Source organism: Pempheris klunzingeri, chromosome 10 (assembly GCF_042242105.1).
Source record: "Pempheris klunzingeri isolate RE-2024b chromosome 10, fPemKlu1.hap1, whole genome shotgun sequence".
In the NCBI taxonomy this organism is placed as follows: Eukaryota; Metazoa; Chordata; class Actinopteri; order Acropomatiformes; family Pempheridae; genus Pempheris; species Pempheris klunzingeri.
In genome coordinates this window covers 10831031-10855508 of record NC_092021.1, presented here as the reverse complement: position 1 = coordinate 10855508, position 24478 = coordinate 10831031, and the positions used below count along the sequence as shown (strand labels likewise).

The following is a 24478-nucleotide window of genomic DNA, read 5'->3' as shown; positions in this document are numbered from 1 at the left end:
GGTATGACAGCATGCGACACATCCTGCTGTAGAACCGTACTCAAAGTCCCAAAAACCACTAAGTCCACTAACAAGCTTGCTTTCCTTACAAGCCTTGAAATAATTAAGCACAAAGGGCCGTCCATGCCAAATCTTCCAGATCAGGGTGCTGTGATAAATCTCTGTGGGAGAAAATTTGATGTGGGATTGTTTCCCTGATCTTCTAAATTTGTGTATGGCAACTTAATTGCGTCTGAATGCTAAACTCGTGTAGTGTTTTACTACTCTGGTGACTCCATTCTGGCAGAATGCTTGCTTCCCTCCACTGGTGGGGGGAAGCCTTTTTATTTGTGGTTTCTGAATCTTTATTCTAGGCTACTCATAAAGCACTGAGATGAGTGATATCATGTGGTCTTCATCAACAAGGGAGCTTTTTGTTATACTTTATAGTCATTTAAATGGAAAGATTAAAGGCCATGACACACAGAGAAGGTTGGGGACCAATGGGAACTTCGGCTGACAATTCCAACAAGCCCTCATTTTTTCATGATGCCGTTGCTACTTACAGAGAACAAGAGGAGCCCTGCATTAACAGAACCCAGACTTTGCAAACCCACCCCCACTGCGCATATTATTATATTTAAATAGATGCTTGTTCACTGAAATACTGTTTCAAATGAATAAAATGTACATCGAAATGAGTTTACTTGTCATTGCTAGCACTACTCAGCCTGTGAAAACAGTCACAAAATGTCATCTGTGACTCTGGAAGAGCTTTCTAGGACCTAAGAAAATAACCCAGGCAGGAAGGGTGTAATGAAAATGTGCTGTTGCATTACAGGAAGTGTACGATCCAGTGTATTTGGAGCTTGGCCCACTCCGGGGACACAAAGTCAGAATATTTCTGCCTCAATTTTGACATTTCTTTATAAGATGTGTCTTTTTAAAAGGTGACACACAAAGTAAAGTGCACCTTTAATTCAAGTCACTGCAGAGGGAAAATAAGCCTCATGTCTCATGATCTTTCATCATCATCTAATCATCATAAATCATCAGTTATTAAAATAATTTTTTTTTAAAAAGTCCTCACGCCTGCTCCCACCTCCTCCTCTTAAACATTTTCACTGAAACTCCACTTGCTGACATCAATACAAAAGTCTTCTTCACTTTTGCAATTCACTCTCCACTGTCCACTTCAACATCCTCATCCTCAGCATCGCTCCTGCAGTGAATACAAATGTTCTCCCTCTCAGAGGGCGCAGGCTAAGTGTTTCCTTATCTAAAAGGATCTCTATCCTGCTTTAACGAGGCACTTGACCTCCCTCGGCGCTCTCCTACTCCCTGGGTGACGCAAAAAAGTGGGCTGGCGGAGCGCTAAGTGCAGTAGTTTAGAGGACTATCGGTGCGCACCGAAACATCACTAGTCAAGCAGACTTCTTTTAGAGCGCCTATCTTGGTCACGTCGTTCCTCTCGGATGTTACACCAATGCAAATACCTTGGCGGAGATACCGGGATGTGTACGGATGTGTATGAGAAAGACAACACTGACGTTTCCTCAAACTTGTAGCAGCCTCCTCCATTCAGTAAGTTGTGAGGTTGGTGAAACTTTTTTGAATGAGTGTCCCGCCGCTGGCTGGCACATCTGGACTCGGGGTCGTCGGAGCTGTCAAGTCCTGCGCCAACGTTAAATCGGACCTGACCTGACCCCGCTCTTCTGTTTTCGCTCTCCCTAAACTTTAAGGCGGAATACTGGACTTTAAACTCTCTTTATTTTAAAAAAACTTTTTTTTTCTTTCTTTTTTTCATAAGCACAAGGCACAACATGGAACAGTCAGTCGTCAGATTAACATGCGTCTTGGTAATTATCTGTCTCTTGTATAAAAGGTGAGTTGAATTAAATTTGAAGAAATGTCTGAATTCAAACTAAAAAAGTTTTATTTGTGTGGTGGTTTAGTACACTGAAGGAGCATCCTATCTAAAATGTACTCAACAACTTTATGTATTTAGATTTTTTAACCATTGACTGAATTATTAGTTATCAGGAGGTTACTGTGAATTAAATTATAACAATCTAACGGCATAAAAGTCAGTTTTCCTCCTTGCAGGCAAAAGATAAGTAACCCACACTAAAACTTTAGTCTACATTAGTCAAAGTTTCTGTTTTCCATGTAGCCCCTCATTCCCAAACAATGTTGCCAATCAATAAAAAGTTGCCCTTTGGAAAGCTAGTTGTTGAAACAGGTCTAATCTCAAATCAGGAAACACAACAGGTAGCAACAGAAGCCTAACTGGAATTGCAGAAGCACGCAGCTTAACAGGCAATGCCACCTACAAAGTAGGACTCCAGCATGCAAATGATCAACATTTAATGGCAGGTTAAGTTGTATTTCTGATTGTTGTAAAATCCAAAGCTATTGATTGCTTTTTCAGTTAGAGCACAAAGGGTTTGTGAACTTTTGAGTCTGTTTCTTTGACAAAGAAGAGGAAAGTGGAGAAGTTACACATGTTGTCGAAACAATGGAAAGGAATATGTAAAGTTCCTGCAGCTGCGTGAGTGTCTGTATGTGTGTTACTGTACACTCCTCCCGACACCTGGTATTTGTGTGTGCATGTCGGGGTGTGATTGAGCATGTGTGTATACAGATGTGTGTGTGCGAGTGTGTGTGTGTGTGTGTGTGTGTAGGAGGGGGGGGTGCCCACAGCCATACATGCTCAGTGTTTGTATGGCTGAGACACGCAACCTATGTTTTACCTGTAATGATAATGAAAAGAAAAGCTGCGCACCTTTCAGCTCTCAAGCCATCATCAGTGCAGCCTGTGTTTTCCTTGTTATTGCTGTTACTGTTTCTCTGTGAAGTAGAAAAGAGCTTTGACCGCTGTCACCTGAATTACTGTTGTTCACATGATTGATCTGCAACAGAAACAGCAGACAGTTGAGTACAGAGGCGCAACTTACAGCTAAAAAGTCACTGAATTTACACGCTAATTCATTTCCTAAGGCGATTTGACAATATTAGGGAATAATGGGGAAGTAGCTTTAACCCTGCTGTCAATCTAAAACTGTTACTACGATTGCATTCATGTTAACAAAGCTGATGCTGTTCCCTCACCCCCTGAATGAAAATTAGGAGACGAAACCTGAATTTGGCCCAAATTAACACGAAAATGAAGTATAGGAAGCTGCAGGTTGGCATCTAAAACAGCATAAACACACCTCTAGAATCACCCACCAAACCTTTAGTTTTTATTGTCAGTAAGCATCAGTTATCACCTAAACATATGACAGTCAGAGCTCTCTTTTTATATGGGTGAAAAATTTACATGGTCATAAAGTGAATCAATCTGAAAAAAAAAAAATAATGTGTGCATTTGCCTTTTAAACCACCAGCACGTAGATAGTTTTGCAAACATCAACGTATGAAAAAATGTACAGTATTGAGGTTTTACAGGAATCGACTACCCTTAGGACCAACAAGTAAGGGTGAACTGTGGGGGGTACTGTGAGAAGTGAGTGGTGGTGTGACACCCAAGGAGCATTAACAGAATGCTTACTAGTCCTATGTCGACTTTTACGAGCAACGAAAGTGATTAGAGACAAACGATTTATGAGCTGTACGTCTGCCCTGTCAATAATGTGACCTCTGTGCTCCATGCAGGGTAGACTCCAATGAAATCTTGGGCCTGAAGCTCCCCAACATCGACCCGATCCTGAATGCTAACACGGTGTGTCTGACTCTGCCGGGTTTGACGCGGCGCCAGCTGGAGGTGTGCATGCGTAACCCAGACGTGACGGCTTCAGCAATCCAGGGAATCCAGATTGCCATCCACGAGTGCCAGCATCAGTTCAGAGGGCACCGCTGGAACTGCTCTAGCCTGGAGACTAGGAACAAAATACCCTATGACAGCATTGTCTTTAAAAGAGGTCAGTTTTATCGTCCCAATACAAAATGCTGCAGCAATGAGCCTACTGTACAATCAGTTTAACAATCAGTTAAATTCACACCTGCCTTTCTTGTAACCATTTTGCATCACTTCCTTTTACAAAGTTTGAGTTAGACTGGAAATGTTGGAGTATAGAAGTTTTATCTTCAAACAGACTGTGGTTTCATCCTCAAACACACTTTGATAGAATACCATGAAAGGATAGGCTTAGAACGATTAGTTGCCACAAAGATACATGTCCTAAACAAGCAATAACATTGTTGTCCAAACACATTCAAAAGACTATCAAAAGAGATCATATTCCACCATAGATACAATTCTTGAATGTTATTTCAGAACAGTGAAGTTCTCCAAATGGTTAGGTTATCTCTAGTGACTAGCGGACTGGTGTCTACTTTCTAACCACCTCACTGTATCTGCTCAATAGCTGGAACAAAAGAGCAGGTAACTTCAAAAGCAGTTAGTCACCTTAAGATTACCAAACCTCATGCAGATCAGTTTTCTCTGATGCTTTGTAGTGCTTGGAGCTTAGCAAGTTGGCCACAAAGGATGAAAGAGGATCTCTAGCAATGGGAAGCCTTCAGATAGACTCATCCCAGGTTATTGACTGGAAAAGGCATCAATTTCTTAGTAGCCACAGTGCCTGGACATATGCACAGCGCGCAACGCGGTTGGTAGTTTGAGTCTTGCGTTGACTTTGCTTTCGTTTTCAGAGCATGGAGCTCAGAGCTGAATTATTCATAGAGTTCTGTGAAATGTTGCGTCCAAATTTTTAGAAATGACTGACTTATAAGGCTTTAAAATGTCTGAGAGTGGCAAATTAATTTCTACTTAAAAGGACCCTGGCGCGTCTGATGCAAGGTGTGAAAAAGTGTATACAGCAGCTGTTTAAATATTCTGAGTTGGATACAGTGAGGTGCTCATGGAATTCCCCATCATAGAAAGACTAACTGATTAAATGCATCAGATCTTTCCTGGAAGAGTGTTGCTATAATTTATGTTCTCCTTAATCTGTGTGGAATACAGTCATGAAACTACAGTTTTGAAACCCTCATTGAGAACTTATGTGAAACTTAAAAAAAACCTCTTATGCTTATACACCTCTGGTCTTACTTTCACTCCTCACTGACTCATTGAGAGGCTGTTTGTCATTATTAGTAGAGTCAGTTGCTGGTTGTCTGGCATCCCTGGTTTGCCTCGGGTGCAGAAACTCCAAACCACTGACATAAACAACCTCTTTAAATCGGATGATTCATCTGCTACATGTTGATACGTTCCGCTCCACAGAAGCTAAAAAATTGATACAAGTTAACATGCTGCAGCCACTATTGCGTGCAGCCACTGCAAAAGGCAGCACTTCCATTGAGAGAGATTTACAGACACGGATTAGATGGAATCGTGGAGAAAATAAATGATCTAGTCTGACGAAAGGCTTATGTACATCAAACCGGTATTTTCGCTTTATAATTCATATACTATAACAACAGGTTTATCTATGTTTGTAAAAGCCTGTGAAGCAACGTTGACACTATGACTCAAAACTATTCTGGTAAACCTGACGCATATAAAATACTTTTTAGGAATTGGAACCTTGCCTGTTCAAATATTTCTGCAGAGCTTTTTTCTGCAAAGTTTTCGAGTTGCGTATCAGGGGATCTGCATCTCAATGTGTGTTTTGGTGTCTACTTTTACTACATCAGATGCTGCTCAGATCCTCTCTGGCTCTGCCACGGTGCTGGCTGCTGATGGATTCTGATAACTTTTATGGGCCCGTGTTCATTCCCGTTTAGCTTGCATTAAAAACTAGGCTAAAGAGGACGTCAGGCAAGACGCGGATAGACAGAAATAGGAGAATCTCTCTCTCTTTCAGTCTTTCTCCTTCTCCCTATCTCTCTCTCTATCTGTCATGTGTCTGCGTTCTCCCTCGCTGGGCTGCTCCTAATGCTTTTACTTCCCTTGCCAGTGCAAGTGCTTGTGAATTTGCTCTCAGCACTTTCCCAACTCTCGGCGGCAAACGCATAAACCTGTTTAGTCGGTTTCTGTAACACAAAGTGACAGTTTCCTTTGAATCTTTAATTCATTTTGTCACTTCCTCTGCCATCAGTTCAGCCGGGCGTGCCGCAGCCGGTGAATTATTTGTTAGATTGATTTGTTCCCAGTCTTCCGGGGGCCTGCGTGGCGGAGCCCAGCTCAGAGCAGGGAAAGAGCTAAAACAGGCTTTCTATGTAGAAGGATGTGCCTAAGTGCCATCCCTCTCACTCCCCCCACCTTGTGTGGGTCAAGGTGGTAGGGTGGATTTGGGGGACTGGGCAGATTAGTGAAGTTAGTGAATCAAATTAATAAATATATATTAAATATGAATAAATATATAGGCAGAACATTAAAGCTGCTATGATGAATATATTTTCAAAAATACGGATGAAATGATTACTTGTATGTTGTTTGTTAAAGGAGTCACACATGGAGGCAAATCTAAGGAGAATTATCACCAGACTCTGCAGTTCAGCTCTCAGTCCTACTGCGAGTATTTACGCTCATTGTTTGGTTTTACGGCCAAACAGCTTTACTGTTTGTCATGTTTCCAGATGTGGCATGAGGCTGTTTTCAGCAAGTTCTGATAAACTCATTGTGTGCTGCCCAGCACCAAACAGTAGGTAAAGTTAACAACTCAACTAGTTGGTGATTATAGTGGAGCACATAGCTGCTTAAGAGCCAGATGTTTCCCTCAGGAGTTGGTGGAGACCAAAACCAGAGCTAAATAAAGAGTGAACACAGGGCTCGCACCCATCAGCTGGACGCAAAAACATTTCCATGTAATGTTGCTTCATATCTGGTGCATATGTTAATAAGTATCGTTTGCTACTAAGGTCTTCATATCAACTTAAACAGTGGTAATATGCCTGTGTTGTGTTTACAGCTTGTTTCCAATCATGGCCAAAGAGTCAGCTTACACAGTAGTAAGGGCAGGTTGTGTGCAGCTAGAGACACTGTGGGTAAAGTTGCTGCTTTGCTGAAATGAGGACTATGAGCTTGAACCAACCTGTCAGGTCACTGCTTTCTCCAAAGTCCAAGTTACAAGAAGTTAAGCATGGACAGAGACCAAAAACAACCCTGTTTCCAAACCAAGCAGGGGGCTGCCTTAAGGGGGCTATTTTTGAAGGCCTGTTTAAGGTTAATCCAGTTCCTTGCCAGATGACATCCCGGTGCACTGCAGCAACGTTGAACCATGTTCAACTTTTTTGCTAACCTACCCTACGTTGTTTTGCCAGAACACATTTGTTGCAACCCCTGACTGACAGGCTTCATTCAAATGAATTAGAGGGCTGCGTTTTTTTCACACATTGCAGTCTAACACTGGTACAGTATAACACTGTCGGTGAACAACTTTTAATTGAATTCAAAAGGGGGAAATGAGGGCGTTCAATAAGTATTTTTTTTTGCAAACCGAATTTAGCTTGATTTACTGAAAAAAAAAATCAAAGCATGGACATGGTCATTCACAATGTGACAATATTCTGTAAATAATTCTGCTTTATCTGCATGCTTTAATCCAGGCAGGAGTGTTTCAATCACAAGTTTGTGTTTGTGTCACGTCAATTTAATTGCAAGACAATGGTCTGATGGAACTTTTGTATGTGGGTATACAGTCCCATTGGAGACGTCTAGACTGCCACTTGCCCCACGAATTAATTGCACTAATTGTGATTGCGCTGCTTCTGACTTTGTATGAGTACAGTGTCATGTGCACAAAAGCAAAGACGTCCAGCATAGCATGTCAAACTTTACATCACATCTCCCAAAAAAAAACAAATAATGTCAAAGTTTACTTAAATATATAAATAAGGAAGTACCATCAAACAGTGCTAAAAGGGGCAGCTCCACTTAATAGCTTTTTATTTGACTCCAACCACCTGCCTGAATCATTTCCCCTTCAAGCAGTGTGCTATAAACTCCTAAGTGGTTTCTTTTCATGTTTTCTTTACAAGTTTCCATTATAACCTCCACTGTTTTCTACACCAGTAAGTGACTGCTAGAGGGGCTGCTTTTATAGAACCTGAGGGCACCATTCTCACAGGCAGTAAGCTGAGATCTAACAACAAACACTGCAGAGGGTACAAGTGCAAGTGCTGCTGTCGCACTTCATCCTTCAATATTCACGGATTCCACAATTGGACATGGATTTTATTATTTATTTTTATTTTTTTTATAGAAATATATCAACATGGATGGTGTGAATGTGTATGTGTGTTTATAATGCCAGTGCATGTGTGTGTGTGTGTGTGTGTGAGAATACTGTAGCATTAGTCTCCTGAATTACAGATCAGTTGTGGTAGAGTTGCACTCATTACATGTGCCGCATGCAAGTTAGACTAGCTGTTGAGGAGAAAGGGATGTGTTTAGCTGTACATGCTGTATAGAGAGATTACGTGCACAAAGTTATTTAACCACCTCCTTTACATGCAGTAGTCAGACTCATTGAGTTTGAAGTGATTACAAGGCAAAAGCTGCGGTATGGCATAATCAGCCTCTCTAACCTAAAACCCCGCATTTACAGCAACACATAGTTTGGTCCAAATTTTCATCGCAAGGTATCATATGACAAAAACAGATAAAATGATCAAACGCCAGCCGTATGATGCCGCTCAGTCAAGCGGAGAAGTGAGTCAGTAACCAAGTGCCAATCACCCCAGAATGGCGAAGGTAATGGTTACAGGCTGGATGATATCTCTGTCAAGGGTGGAAGACTTTAAAGAAGGTATGAGAAGCATGCGTGGAGAAAGTAATTGAGAAAGACTCACTGGGAAAGGCACACACAGCCACGAATGCATCCACTGTGGTTCAAAAGCTCAGAAAAGGACATATTTAGCACAAATTCTGGATCTTGGACCATTCTCCTCCCTTACATAGATAGTGCATTTAAGTAGACAGCAGTGAGTTGCACGGCCATATATCTTGCACGTAAGCAGTAGGACTGACAGACGGAGACGCAGCCCTGTTTGGTGTGTGAGTCCGCTGTGAGTCCTCTGATGGGAGTGGTGGGGGTCTGTTCATGTTCAGCTGGCCCACAGAGACGAAGTACGCAAGTGTTTGGAACACCTAATTGCTATTGTCCCAGATGTTTCCCCCAGTTTATGAGTCTTGGCATGTGTGTGTATAAATGTGTGAATAAACCCTTATGTGTGTCTTTATCAAAACTAGAGGAAGCTGTTTTACTATAGCGTTAGTGACTGTGTGTGAAACAAAGCGTGTAAAATGCAAACTCACCAAACATTATGACACATGTTGCTAACAGTGAGGCTAAAAGCTGCCTTTGTAGCGCTCGTTTTAGCTGTTGTTAAACTGAGTTTATAGGAAGGAAAATCACATGACATCTTAAAGCAGTACCCAGAAGCATTGCTACGGAACTTTAAAGAAGGGAATTAAATAGTTTTGTTGCTATTTCTGATGCAATTTCACTTTAATAGAAAATTAATGACAAGCCTACATAGCACTGACATACATACACTCGTAAACAGCGCCTCATTGTAATCTGAATTTGGGTTATTATCCTCCATCCTCCATTTACTTAATAAACCTCTCATTTCACCTGACAGGTTCATGACACATGCACACTGGTATGTTCTGCCTGCAGGTTATTGAAAATTTATCAACATTTTACATAAACTCCATCTTCGCCTCTACAGCAGCTTTTTAAAAGAAACATGTCAAATTGCCGACACAGTCCTCACGTCAGCTTTCGTAGGGTTTTCATGCAACACTCATGACATTTTGGACATGGCAGTGAAGCACGGTGTCAGTTTAGAGAATTTGACTTCCATCACCCTCTTAGTAAGTGCCATTTTAACTGAAAACATGTCTTACACTAAGCTCTGAAAATATGTGCTATGACATATAGTTTCATCTCTTCTGCTTTCATCTCCTCCCAAACTCTGTTTGGATATTGTGACACTTCTTATAACCTTGTACTTTCACATTAGGCAAAATAACAACACCACTGTCCTGTCCTTTCCAAGGTTTCAGAGAGAGTGCCTTTGCGTATGCCATCGCAGCAGCAGGCGTGGTACACGCTGTGGCCAACGCCTGCTCCATGGGCAAACTGAAGGCGTGCAGCTGTGACGAGAAGCGGCGTGGGGACGAGGAGGCTTTTCGCATCAAATTGCACCGTTTGCAACTGGAGGCCATCCACCGGGGGAAGGGTATGGTACATGGCGTCATGGAGCACTTCCCTGCCGACCTGCCGGGACCTCAGGACTCCTGGGAGTGGGGCGGCTGCAGCCCTGATGTGGAATTCGGTGAGAAGTTCTCAAGAGACTTCTTGGATGCCCGGGAAACCTACAAGGACATCCATGCCCGTATGAGGCTGCACAATAACAGAGTTGGGAGACAGGTGAGTGGGGAGGGGAGGTGAGAGAATGTGGGTGTGAGATCACATGGTTTTGTTTCTCCAAGTTTGTATCATTGTATTTATAACATTTTCCCTTTTTTCCTCATATCAGACTTAATGGCCCAAATATTATATTTCAATGTTTTTATAACTCCAGGACCTGTATATAACAGCTTTGGTTCCCTTTGAATTTGATTACTTCAGCAATTTGTGGCTTTTTCTGCTAATCAAAGAGGCACTCCACCAATTTTACACATGAATTTCAGTTTATTGCTCACTACTCAGCCTGTAAGCATAGTTTTATAAAGTCTTCGTTCACTCTAGAGTTGCTCAAAAGTTTTAAAAATAGCTCAGATCAGCTTCAAAGCTCTCATTCTGTTAGCAGGAAGCCTGCATTACATGCTTAACAAACTGCGGTCATGGAGTTTAAAAGATGCCATACATTACATAATGGGAAATGTAGGATCAAGTGTTTTCAGAGCTTGAACTAAATGACTAAAGGACAGGACTGTCTCTCGCAGCTTTCTGAAGGTAAAATACTAAATCATTGAAGTGCGCCATTAAATTGAAAATAATTTAGTATGAGAAGGCAGTTTGTGCAAAAAGAATACTCTGGTGTTACCATTATATTACCACTTATCAACAAATGTATTGTTGCTTACATTTGAAATTAACAGAGTTATGTTAAGTTGATGCAAATCCTGCTGTGCTGCAATCCTATAAGAGAAGCTAAACTGTTACATTATTTCTAGTCTGACTCTCTGGAAGTAGACTGTGTGCATAAGCCTACAATTGGCCATCATCTGTGTGTTACCATTTTTAAGTCTGCATCATTACGTGAAACAACAACAACCTCTGAGCTTCCAACCTACATGCTGAAAATGGCATGTTTTGACTAGGATTTGGATTGTGCAATAGGGCCTGCCTGGTTCTTTCACTGAATGGCTTTAAAGATTTAAAGCATTTACTGTCTAACACAGCCATCGTCAGTTAGAGTTAATTTGCCACATGTTTTAATTATGGTGGCGGCAAGCGTCACTGACATGGACTTGGCCTATGTACCGTCTTCACACAAGCTTTTGTGATATTAGTTTAATATTATTCTGCAGTGCTATAAATAGCTATTGAATCGTCTGTGGTTTTCCAGGTCCAGTGAGTTCCTCCAGAGCTAAAGTATAGGCCAGCTATATATCTAGGGCACCAGTGATAAAGGTTATGTTTTCCTTTTTTATCAGTAAAAGTTATATCACATAGGGTTCCCCTCCACACATGTAAATGTTCCCCCAAAACAGGCAGCAAACATATTCTTTAAATAAACTCATCCAAGTAACCAAGTGTTGTGTGGCTGACTGGCCCAGGTGGTTGAGTATTAAAAGAGGTTGAGGGCCATTGAAGCTGATGCAACCAAATGTTTTAAAATAACAAATCATTCAGCTCATGAAAAAAGGTTGATGCCCTACAGAAAGCTTTCAAAATGTTGAACTCATTGTTATGCATGAATGGCTCTGATTATTGACACGATTCGACTTAGCATTAACAAATTAGAGACCGACCACCAGTGTAGACCAGTTTTCTTGCTCAAGGAGTTAGTGAAGGAACCAAACCTACAAAAATTATTAATATGATAAAAAAGACATTATAAAACAAAACAGGTGGACAGTGGGTGGGTTGATTGCTACGGGGCCAATGATAACGTTACAGTGCACAACACAATCTGACTTTACTGCTCAACAATGGCCTATCATTGTTACATAGCTGTTTGTTTCTGCTGGCACCGACTGTGTGTGACCATGTCCAAAAGACATTAATCAGGCAGGCACACACAAACACAAGGAATCTGCTTTTGAAAAGTAATTTACATCAAAATGAGCCTTTCATTATAACACTCTATATTTATTATTCCAATGGGAATACGATATCTCATCACTACTATGGCTGTATTCTGTTCAAACACAAAGTAACTACTGCAGAAATAAGTAATTTTTGTGACACTATAGGGCAGCCAAAATTGTTTTTCCTCAGAATTATTTGATTAACTATCTTATTAATGGATTAGAGACAGGCTGCTACACTGGTTGCTGTTGCTAATGTGTTTTGTTTTAGTTTTTTCAGATGCATAAGAAGATTAATAAGTGGGCAGGAGATTATAAACTGGCTTTTTTGATCTGGTCGTTTATTCACACTTGTTGGCATATTTGTATTGCAAGGCTTTGTTGGTGTCACATTTCTTTTGTTTGGATAACTTAGCAAAACAGATCAGATCAGAAAAATATCTTCATGGAGAAAAGATTCAGACTTCCATGTTACCATGAGCGTGTTGTATGCTCAATTTCACAAGTAGGTGTGTAAGTGTTTCTTCTGGTGGCCACAGTGGAAATTCCCATTAAAGTTCCTCTTTTCTGTATTAGGGTAGCCTTAATTCTCAGCCTTGAAGATTACATGAACACATACAGATGTCTGGAGTAACTTTCCACTTTACTCAAACTGTGATTTACAGTATAATATCCTAATGATCATAATGTTTGAGTTATTCATTTGAACATTGATTGATAGTAATGTAAAGACCAAAGAAGTGCAAATGGCTACTTTGGTGGCCTGTAGATAATATAAAAATCTACAGGTGAGATAGGTAGATGGCTCGTATTCATTTTGTGGCAGCCTGTCACCTCAGTTATCACTTCTTTAATTATCTGTATTGTGTTGCACATTTTGTTGTTTCTTCAGGGAAACTCCAGCAAATTCTCCAACTCTCAGTACAGATCAGTCAGACTCTGTTTGACAGATTGGGGAAGTTGCCAGTTTGGACCAGCTTTGTTCTGTTATGATGGTGGTCTTGAGCTTGTTCTGCAAAATAACTGTTGTGTCAGATCAGTCATGATATTCAAGTAAGGCACTCAACACCAGGAAGCTTCGTCTGTAGTTGTATGGATCTTTCCAGCTGGGAGGCAGACCTTTCCATTTGCACTGGAATTTGTTATAATCACAATGTAGTAATTAATACACCTATGACATAATCAATTATCATCAGCGTCACTGTTGTTTGTTATAGTTAAAATGTAAAATGGTCGTTCATGTATTTAAGGGTCAGCTATTAATTGTAATCTAAATTGTACATTACTGTAATAACTAACCATTTAAATAGTTGTATACCATTAAAATCTTGGCACTTGGCAACTTCTAACCTGCAGAGGGTTCTTCCCCAGGCGATGGGAGAGACAGATGTAAATGACAGTGATAAGCCTTGACAATATCCAGCACTGTGGTAGAACAGAGACAAGAAGCGACCGTAAATTGCTCATTGTTCCCCATTTCCTCCTGAGTAATTTGGGCCTGTATCTTTCCATCAGTTTACTTCTGGTTTCCTTGATTATGCAGACAAAACACAAATGTGGAGCGCGTCAGTCGAACTGAACAACAGCTGCCTCCCTGCAGTAGCTGTAATGGTAGAAATAGTCATAGATGTAAAACTGGTGACATAAATTCCAATCAGTGCTGTGGATTTGGGAGTAAACCTTGGGTGGGGGCTGATATGACATAAGTAGTAATGAGTTCATGAGCCAAGGAAAGAGAATAATTAGTCTTTTGGGTCCTTCTCTTTTTGTTTGGATGTAATAAGTAAGCTTATGAACTCTGGTAACAGGCCGGGTCACAGCGTGGCCTCATGTATGTTGTCTTTACTCTGTCTACTGTGCCTCTTGAGGCCACATGCTTCCCGGTAATTGAAGCCTTGGAGGGAGGCAGAGTGACGTATACACTGCCCCGCATCCAAAACAACCCGGGTTTGATCTTGTTTGGTCTTTCCTTGCTAGTTTGTGCTTTTGCAGCAGTGTATCCTGTCAAAATGCCCCTGGACAAGACACTGAAACCCCTCCTCTTGTGAGCAGGTGTGGATTTGAGTCACCAATACGTAAAGATGCAAAAGAATGGGATATAAAAAAGTAGTGATAGGAAGAGAAGAGTGTAAACTTAGGCTCAAATAAGTAGAAATGGCTGTTGATACAGTCACCACTTTGCTGCTAGTTTTCCTCACAACATGCAAGCTTGATTTTACAGTGGCATGCAGACACGTTATTGTCAGTGACTGTTGACTTTACAAAGCACCCTTGTACTCAGGTATGATGACACAGACATCAATTAGCCTATTAGCCTCATATTTAAATGACACTTTTATAGCATAACCACAATTACATGCAATACCTGATCATTACAGAGATCAGTTTGACAAATAAAGACATCATTGCTCATCTTTTTTGTAAAGTTGCAGAGAATAAAAGTCAGGATCAAGCTAATATTTAATCTTTCATCTTTAATGGCTGTATAATGGCTTGTTGTGTGCAATAAAAAAAAATATAATAGCAAGTGGGATGTGTTATGAATTTAATGGGAAAGGACAGGAAACAAAATAATAAATATAATAATAATGATAAATATTTTATTAGTTGTATCCTATATAAACAAGCTTATCAAACCAGTCCAGGTTCTCCATTTGGCAGGTGAAATGCCCTGAAGAAAATCTTTCATAATCTGAATATATAAGCACCCCTTCAAGCCTGGGGAGGAGCACAGTAGTTCAAGAAAACAAAAACTGGCACTACTCAGCTTTATTTTAATTTGCAGTTTGATCTTTCCAGAAGGATATTTAAGACAGAATAAATATTGGCTCTCAGATTACTCACAATAAATTTTGTTTTCAGTGTGCCATGCTGTAAATTTCCAGCTAAGCAGGCTTAGGCTGAAGCATCAATCAAACAAGAGAAACTCTGACTCAAAGTCATCAACATCAAAGAGATCATATCTCGTTTTGTTTTTGGAAAAAAATCAATGAGGACTAAATGACCCCTTGAGACCTTGGCAGGCTTAAAAAGCCTTTTGCCTAATGGTTTACCTGGTAAATTAGGTTTTACAGCATTGTTAAAAAAACTGGAAAAATAGAGATATTAAGATTATCAGTCAATGTGAGCTTTACCAAACTGTTATTTACATGGAGGTGCTTAGGGAGGTCTGGCCGATGCGTCCCAGCTCACCACATGCTGGAGATCACTGCTCGAGTGAACGTAATGTACAGAGGAAATCCCTGGCTGGGGATAAAGGGGGAAGAGAGAGAGTGAGAAACGCAGACAACAGATAGAAAAAGAGGGCACTGAAGGACAGAGAGAAGGAGGGAGAGACAGAGAGCAAACTTAGTATGAGTCACTGCGGAGCTGCTATACTGTAAAATACCACGCAGAGTGATGACTTCAAATGGTGTAAAAAGCCACAACAAAACCCCTCTAAGACCTTGAAAGACACACACACACACACACACACACACACACACACACACACACACACACACGGCCCCTAGAATCAAACAGAAAACACTGACAGGTGGGGCCTCAAAATAATGCCTACCCTTCCCGTATCTCCTTCCTCCCACCGACCTGCCACTACCACCACCTCACCTCCCTCCACCCCACTCCTCCCCTCCGTCCCCTGCCCCACTCCCCCCTCTCAGAGAAGTAGTGTTTAAGCAGAGGAATGCGGTGGTTTTTTAGCGGGGTGTGCATGTCGCCTCATGCCCACCCCAGGGTTCTCACGACGTCCCGTCTTGTTTTTAGCCCTAATTAGTGGCTGCTGGCAGTTTGGAAACAGATGTTTAAAACCCTGCAAAAGATTTTAGACTTCAAACAGCGGGGCGGAAAGTAGAAAGAGATTCGCCCTTCCTTCCCTCCCGTCTTTCCCTTCTCTTACACTGCCTCCTCCAACATCTCTCCAGCAGAGCTGATTACAGAAATAAATGCTTAGGAGACGCAAGAAGTGAATGCGAAGCCTAGATTCATTTACATATGATGTCAGGATATGACGAACACCGCTCATATGTCAAGTTCAAGCATTACCAGCTGCTTGTTTACACTTGAAAAAAAATCATAATTAGGGAGGGAAAATCATTTTTCAACTGTTGAACTGTATATTATTGACTATAAATGGCAGTATTTGCCAACTGTGGCTCCCTTTAATTGCTTTCCAAATGGGGAGAAGGTGGGGGAAACGTTTTATTCAACTGATTTATAATTATTTGATTTTTGTTTTTAAGCCATGTATTCACTCTAATCATTCTACACATCATGCTGTTGTTGCAGCAAACCAAAACACACTACTGTTCAGTGGTTAATAAGAGAGGTTTTGAAAGTGGCTGCTTATGACATGGAAACACTTCACCAGGCAGTACATTTTTTTCTCTGATAGTTCTTCTCAATCATTCAGAGAGCACACCTCAAAACAAATGCTTGGCACGCTTTCCTGCGTTCATGTTGCAGAGCTTAGAGCCATGCCGAGGTTCTGTTGAGTCCTGTCTGTTCATTAGGCAGGTGGTGACAGTGCTGGCTGTGCAACAGTGTTCGATGTTACTGGCAAGCATCTTCTGGTAATTACAATTTACCATCAGTGCATGACTTCAGGGGGGTAAGGAGAGGTGGTATCCCCCACTTCAGGAAGGAAGCTATACATTTCAGCTTTTCAGACTCCTTTTTTTTAAATAAGGAATGTCAGCTGTTCAAAACTGGCAAATGATTTTTAACATTTGAGACATTCATTTTCATGGGTTATGTTCGTATACTATACTATATTATATATCATATAATAGAAATGAAAACATTATAGCACCAAGCATCATTGATGTAAACACTGATTCTGCCTCCCCTCATCCTGGTAGAGTCTCGAGCTGTATCAGCTTGGAACACAAGCAATGGCTTTATCGCTGGAATGGAGAAAGGTCTCTCTAAAGATGTATGCACAATATGTGGGCTCTGATTTCCTGTTACTTGGCCAGCCTGAGTCCCATTTTGTCCGTGCACGCCACCTTCTCATGACCTCTTGATCACCTCGGCGGGTCTCAAGGTCCTGTGTCAAAATTTTAAAAATAGGAGACTCAAATAAAATGTAGCAAAGTCTAAAGGAACTGCAGCCTCTGCACCTAAAATGTTTTCTGGTGCACATTGTGTTTGTGTTAATAGATATGTTTTGCTAAATATGCAACACAGGTTTGAGTTAGCATGCAAACTGTAATCCTCTAGGAATGAATATGAATGCCCAATTGCCATAAGCACACATCAGGGGAAAGTGCAAGCTTTGTGTGGCTCTCACCTAATTACTGTTTTCATACATTCGGCAATGACTTCCCCTAGAGCCAAAAACACACAGCAGGTGAATATGTTAACCCGTCTGAGGCTAATTTAATTGAAGGTGCTAGATTTTCTCTTGTGGTTAATCAGCACCTAATGTGCAAGAACATCAGCTTCCTCTTGGCAAAAGCTCAGCTCCTACTGCACCAACTGATGATGTATTGTAATGCATTTAACGCTCAGTGGAAGACTTGTGAAGTGATTTATGCAAAAAAGTGAAATAACCCCACACCTGCCACTCAGGCCTGAGCAAAATATGATGAGAACTGAGATGCCACCAACTGGAAAACTGTTTTTAATGCTTAAGGCAAGACCCATTTTGTGCGCATTTAGGCATGGCATTGCTTCACCAGAGCACTGAACATACTGTAAAAGTGATTTAAACCATAATGAATCTAGAGCAGCACCCCCTCTAGCTTGATCCAAACCAGCAATAGTGGGACTCCTATGATCCTCTTATGCCTAATTTAACTCTTGAGCGATAATAAATTGCTCTGGAAAGCCCATTCACATTAATTCATTGACTCAGAACCCACACAAAACGCAAAGTGTGTTTGATCAAAAATAGCAACATTAGTGCAGGGTTAGTCCAGTGCTCCTCAGAGGCCATTTCATACCATCAGTGGTGTGCAAAGCATTCCTGAGTCCTGACAGTACAGAGGCAGAGCATTTGATCTGACCCACCACACACTGTACACACACCATTACGTGCACACGTACATGCATGTGCATATGTACACACAAGCAGACTTTTGCCCACTTTATATCTTTACAACTCGTTTTCTTTTACGCACACATACACATACATGCAAACATACACAGAGGCAAATGTTTCATTGTGAAAGCCCAGCAGGTGGAAGTCCTTATGCTGGTAATAACATTTTATTAGAGTCTCTAAATGAGAGTCGTGGACGCGGTGCGCAGTCAACAGTGTATAAATACTACACACACAGACACTTCTAATGTCTGCGCAGTGCATTGTGTTTGCGTGTGAGTGTGTGTTTGTCTGCGTGCGCTGAACTGTTCTTTTGAAGCAAGGCGTTTGATTTGTTTAAAGTGATGTCTGGGCTTAATGCGCTGCTGTGGGATTTGTTTGTGTGCTTTGATATCGCCTTGGCTTTCTGCTTGGCTTTAAAGGCCCTTTAATAGATTTTCTTTGAACTGACAAACACAAGGCAGCATGCAGTTTATCAGCAAGAAGGGTCGATTGTGGGACACACAGACATTACATTAGGATTTTCCCAAAAGTATTTAGTGGTGATGACACAGGGCTTGGCCAGCGATTAAATTCATGGCACCAACAAAACCATGAATAACGCATTAGCTATACGTGTCTCATTTCGCGAAATGTGTTGACTATTATTGTGTACTATTAATGGGACCAGATTTTGATAACAGAAGCACAATATCATGCATAAATCTGGGTGTGAAATTCCTCATTAATGCTGTCAGCAACAGACAGACTTTCTTGATTCCTCATTGGCTCATCACCAACTCGTTCATTACCGCTGAGTCAGTACTGACTGAACCAAATCTTGATACCTGGTCAGGATGACAAACTCAAGTGTAGCATTAGGCTGAAAGGAGTGTAGTAACACGTTATCGTTGGCAAAATGCAGTCGTGGGTCACAGTTGTTGGCTGCAACAGGCACTTGCATGCTGTGAATGGAAGAACCATCTCATTAAGTTTGTATGTTCTAGAAAAGTATTATAATAAAAGTATTGACTAATGCTGTACAGAATGTGTTACATAGAAAATTAGATTGACATATACTTTACTTTTTCATTTACTTGACACATACAGACACAAAAAGGAAATAGCAATCAAGTGATGTGTAGAAAATTAGCAAGAAATAAGAAATAAGAAATAAAAAGAGTGAGAGTACGGCTGTCCGTGTTGTAAGATAGCCAACGTAACTGCAATTTTTGCAATCTTTCTTTCTTTCTTTCTTTCTTTCACCTTTACCTAACTAATGCACTATGGCCTATTTTCAAGATCAGATTGCGGTTACAGGGCCAGACACCCGCTCTGATCTTTACTTCCTCCACTCCTCTTCATCGCTCGGTAGTCTGCTCAGCTCTCCTCCAGTATGCTGTACTTATTACTGTATTGTGTAGCCTGCAGTCCTAATCTGCCACCAACATGTTGCATTTGATCTCTGTCTGGGGCTGTTTTATAGACGCCTCCGTCTCACTCTCTAAGCCAATTAAAACTTGCCAGATGTTTGTTTCTAGCTGTGGTCCACTATTGACTTTGAAGCAATTACATCTCTCAAGTGTACATGTAATGTAAGCCAGTGTGTAAGCAATGCAATTGCATGTATTAACCAGTTTTTTTTTTTTTGTTTTTTTTCACGTAACACACATTTTCCAAGACAGTTTTTCTCTGGGCACATTAACATGCACCACTGTATCTGACAGTGTGTTAGGCAAAGCGTTCTTTTTATAGCTTGTATGAAGTGACTCAAGTTGTGTGAAAAGTACGCTATTTGTATATTACAATTGGTGACAGGACATTGATGGCAGATAGGATTGCCGATTACAGTCTAATCTGCAGTATATGGCTAATAGCAGCAGGACATGATGACTGAGCCTAGATAGAGTATCAACCAGACGGACAGGTGATCTGTAATAACACCCACACACCCTCATGGACACACAAACAGTCTTTGTGTACCATGCGCTGCAGGGACAGCAACGAGATAATCCAGAGATCATCTCCCCCTCCTGTCATCCTCTTTTCCTCTCTCCTTTCCTCTCCCCTCCCCTTACCTCTGCATATTCTGTACACCTCCTCCACTTGCCCTGCATGTCCTCGGGGCTGATTCTCAAGATCTACAACAAGGCAACAATAAATCACTGCATCAATGTTCTTCCTTTTTTCTACAGTAGTCAAGCGATAGATATAAATACAGACAGAGAGACAGACACACAACTTTTTTTCTGTGTTGTCTGCCTGTCTCCTGTCTTTGTTTCACACAGCCTGCTCCAGGTACAGATGAGAGGGAAGAGGAAGAAACCAGAGAAAACTTTCATCTGATCATCAGTTAACCAGTCTGATCTGGAAAAAATACAGTCAAAGTGTTTTGAAGAGATTAGTGATTAGTAGATCATTCTGTTGTAATTCTGTCTCCATTTTTAAACTGGGAGCAACAGATTAAATTTAAAATATAATGTGACGTTTCTAGTAAAATAACCCAGCTCTGTTTTCAAATGCCACACTGGCAGATCACTTCTAATTTAGCAAGAGCAGACAGCTTCCCCATTAACTATTACCTGCTCAGGGTTGGGATTGTATTTTTTTGCCTTTGAACTACACGTCAAAAGAATATTTTCCCACAAACAAATTACTTCTCACATACACTTACGTTCTTTTGTCGAAGTCTCAGGAGCATGCAACCTTTTTTGAATCTCTACCCAGTCAGAGCACAGGGAGTGAGGCATGCCTCTTGCACGTTTAAAGGAGAAATCCATCCTGAAACAAAACCCACGGATGTCATCCCTCTGATGTTGATTTGGCATTTTTAAATGGTGTGTTCCTCTTTAGATCTTAAAAGCTGTTGCGGGCATCACCATTGCTTAACAGGTTGAGCTAATAGTTAACGTAAACTAACGTAACTATAACTGGCTGTGTCTGACAGAATGAATCAAACGTATATGATCCAGAGTTATCCATTCATAGTGACACGTGAGTCATTACATTAGAAAGCAGAGGCAAAGCAGAGCAGTCTGCACAATAGTCGCCGATTCAGATAAAAGTTGACAAAAGCTGCAGTTTAATTTTTAGCTGGTCATTGGTAGACTTCATCAGCTTTAGCTATCCAGCTAATTAAGCATTAGTTCAATGATATGATGACACCGCTGTCCCGTTCTTAATGTTTCAAGTGAGGACATTTTAAAATTAGATTTTTAAAAGTGAATGATGAATGACGTGCTCTTTGGCCTTGGAAGTAACTCTGCTTTGGCGTGCTTAGTTACAGTTGCTAAGCTATGATTGGACAATCACTGATCGGGGGAAGGGGTTCGAGAAAGGTCATTTGCATTTTGCTGCATTCTGAACATTGGATGTGGGAGCCAGATGTGCTGTACGAGTGGAGAGTAAGGGTTTTGTAGGCATCACAGTTTTAGTGAAAATGGTATGCTGTCTCTGCCTCAGGAAAATATTTACAACAATGTGACTAAATGCCTTTAGAAATAACGCTTTTTTGTTGTTTTTATTCATTTACTAACCTTTGAAACCCATATCCTACTGTGAATGTACCTTCAAACAGTAGCAATGTGGATGTAATTATGACTCCTGGGTCAGTTTGTCTCTTTAAGGTTTAAGTGGGTTGGAGAGCTTTATGATTACAGACTTTGCTGTGTGTTTAAGGCCAGCACGTTTGTGATTCTGGGGTAGCCTCTGCCCCTATGTAAAAACTAAACCAAAAGCTGCAATCTGAACTCAGTGCAAGTGCTGTTTGAGGTATTATAATAATGTTGTTTACTATAAGTCTTACAGCCTCTAGTATCTCCTCACCACTGATCACAGCTTCTTTAAAACGTGTTTTCAACACTCTGAATAACAGTAGAACCATGTTTATGCCAAATGCAGACTTCTTAGTCACTTTCTGTTATCATGATACTCATTATGGGCAAAACATGCGATGGTGCAAAGACTGAAAGTATTTTGCATTCTGTTGTGTAATTGTTATAATACAACATCTGCACAATGTTAAGCTGCAGCATCCATGTTCCTAACATTTAGATTTATTTGGTACATTACTGGTGTGCGATAGTAACATGAACTTCTTGGCGTAAACATCGAATTTTGAAGACTGAGAAGATTTTTATTACATTTTTGAAGACTCTGACTGATCACTATTAAATTTGGCTTGTGGGAAACAAGAGCGTTTTCTTTTGCTTCCCTTCCTCACCTGTTAATTCCAAACAGATGAGTCAAGTAGCTCCATTTATCACTATTTCACTCTCTTGTCCACCCCTCACCCACTCACTCCTATATACCTGTAGTTCTCATGACACAGTGACACAGAGTGTGTGGGTGACAGTCTTATTTTGTTTGTGTGTGTGTGGAGATTGGCGTTATTGCTAGCACATGGGAGAATGTGTTTAACTGTGCAAGTGTCCAGCATGTGTGTGTGTGTGTGTGTATGTGTTGATAGGGGCGGCAACAGCAGCAGCATCTGTCAGTACTCTGGGTGGCCTGGTGTTCCTGTTGGTAATTGGATCTTAAATTTTAGAGCAGGTGATGACTGATAAACGTATGCACACACACAAACACACATAAATACATGTAGTACATAGCCTGGAGGGCATACTACTGGAATGGACAGGGTTTATGTCATGTGAGATGTACCTGTGTGTGTGCATGTGTGTGTGTGCTACTGCTGAACAGGGTTTGTAGGTCTTGCGCTGTTGGTCATGTTCTAATGGTGCGGTTTGTGTTTATGTTCATTCATACATGCAGATGTATTATAGACTATAGATCAGAAATATTCTTTTAGACACTATAAAAATGTAATTATTGTACTTTACTCTATACAGTGAACCTAGTTGATGAACAAGCCCATCATGTGTGAAAAAAATGGCTTTCGCTCAGTTATATGGTTTTCCCTCTAATTTAATAAAAATCAAAATACACATTGGCTGTTGATGTCCATGTGGTTCCACTGGCCAGCATTAAACCACTAATGTGAAATGATGTGAATGCTGCCATACTCTGATGCCTAGCATGCCGCTGCGCCGTTACCTGATACCAAAAGATGAATAATAACACTGCTATTTGTTTGGGTAATGCCTCCATCCATCTGTGTTATTTGATATCAGTATGTTTGACAACAGGTTCAGAGTCAGACCACCCGGCTTTGTAAATGCGGGGCCAATATTCCTGCAGGGTATGATGTGTCATTCACTAAACAGTGGACTAGTGGCTTGCTTAGAAGACCAAACAAATAAAACCTGAAATAATGCCTGTATGAAATATGACGTACAGTCTGCAACATCCTTTAGCTGTATATATTAAACTTCAAATGTAACCAGTAGTAAATAAAGTCATTAATCCTTCTCATTTAATTTCTCCCCCCCTCCTCTCACTTCCTCACTCCATCCCACTCTCTCTTTTTGTCTGTCTCCGTATATGTTTTTCACAGGTGGTGCTCGACCACATGAGAAGGAAATGCAAGTGCCACGGGACTTCGGGCAGCTGCCAGCTGAAGACCTGCTGGCAGGTCACCCCAGAGTTCCGCGTGGTGGGCTCAATCCTCAAAGAGCGCTTCCACATCGCCACGCTTATCAAGGCTCACAACCGAAACACCGGACAGCTCGACCACTCTCACCACAACAACCACCACAACCACCATAACCATCATAACCACCACCATCACCATCATCAGAACAACCACCACAATCACCACCACCACACGCATCGGCGGCGGCCAAGCATCAACGAACTGGTCTACTTTGAAAAGTCGCCAGATTTCTGCGAGCGGGACCTGGGGTCAGACTCAGCGGGCACGCAGGGCCGGATCTGCAACAAGACCAGCCCTGGCATGGACAACTGTGAGAGTCTGTGCTGCGGAAGAGGCCACAACATCCTGCAGCAGACGCGAAGCGAACGCTGCAACTGCAAGTTTCACTGGTGCTGCTATGTGGTGTGCGAAGAGTGCAGGATAACAGAGTGGGTCAGCGTCTGTAAATGAAGAAACACAAACTAAAAGACTGTACACGATAAAGAAAGAAAGAAAAAGACACAATTTTAAATCAAGACAATTCTTTTGAAAGGGGAATATGACTGTAATATATGTGCCCCATATCTTTTGCGGTGGACTGCTGTTTTCCTGAGGAGCAAGGACAGAGTGTGAAGCAGTTGAGCCAGCAGAAAGATAGATGTGCATGTTGGTAGAGTGTGTGCACATGCGGCATATGTGCAAAGCTGCCACAACTTAAAGAGCTTGGATGTTTACTGTCTTCCTCTTTTGACAAAGGAACATAGTTATATCAGATAAATATCTG

General features: G+C 41.2%; 1 protein-coding gene across 1 annotated transcript; it reads left to right on the top strand.

The window, feature by feature from the left end:
- The first annotated feature begins 1802 nt into the window (after window positions 1–1802).
- Window positions 1803–24165, top strand: wnt10a (wingless-type MMTV integration site family, member 10a). Its single transcript, XM_070837631.1, has 4 exons — window positions 1803–1864; window positions 3637–3902; window positions 9937–10310; window positions 23617–24165. The coding sequence occupies exons 1-4, from the start codon at window positions 1803–1805 to the stop codon at window positions 24163–24165; spliced, it is 1251 nt and encodes a 416-aa protein (XP_070693732.1).
- The last annotated feature ends 313 nt before the right edge of the window (window positions 24166–24478 follow it).

What these genes read in the sequence shown, in the direction of transcription:
- wnt10a (XM_070837631.1), top strand. Translation starts at nt 1,803, where the DNA reads ATGGAACAGTCAGTCGTCAGATTAACATGCGTCTTGGTAATTATCTGT. An exon ending in ATCTGTCTCTTGTATAAAAG is followed by an intron (nt 1,865 to 3,636) that starts GTGAGTTGAATT and finishes TGCTCCATGCAG; the next exon opens with GGTAGACTCCAATGAAATCT. An exon ending in ATAACAGAGTTGGGAGACAG is followed by an intron (nt 10,311 to 23,616) that starts GTGAGTGGGGAG and finishes TGTTTTTCACAG; the next exon opens with GTGGTGCTCGACCACATGAG.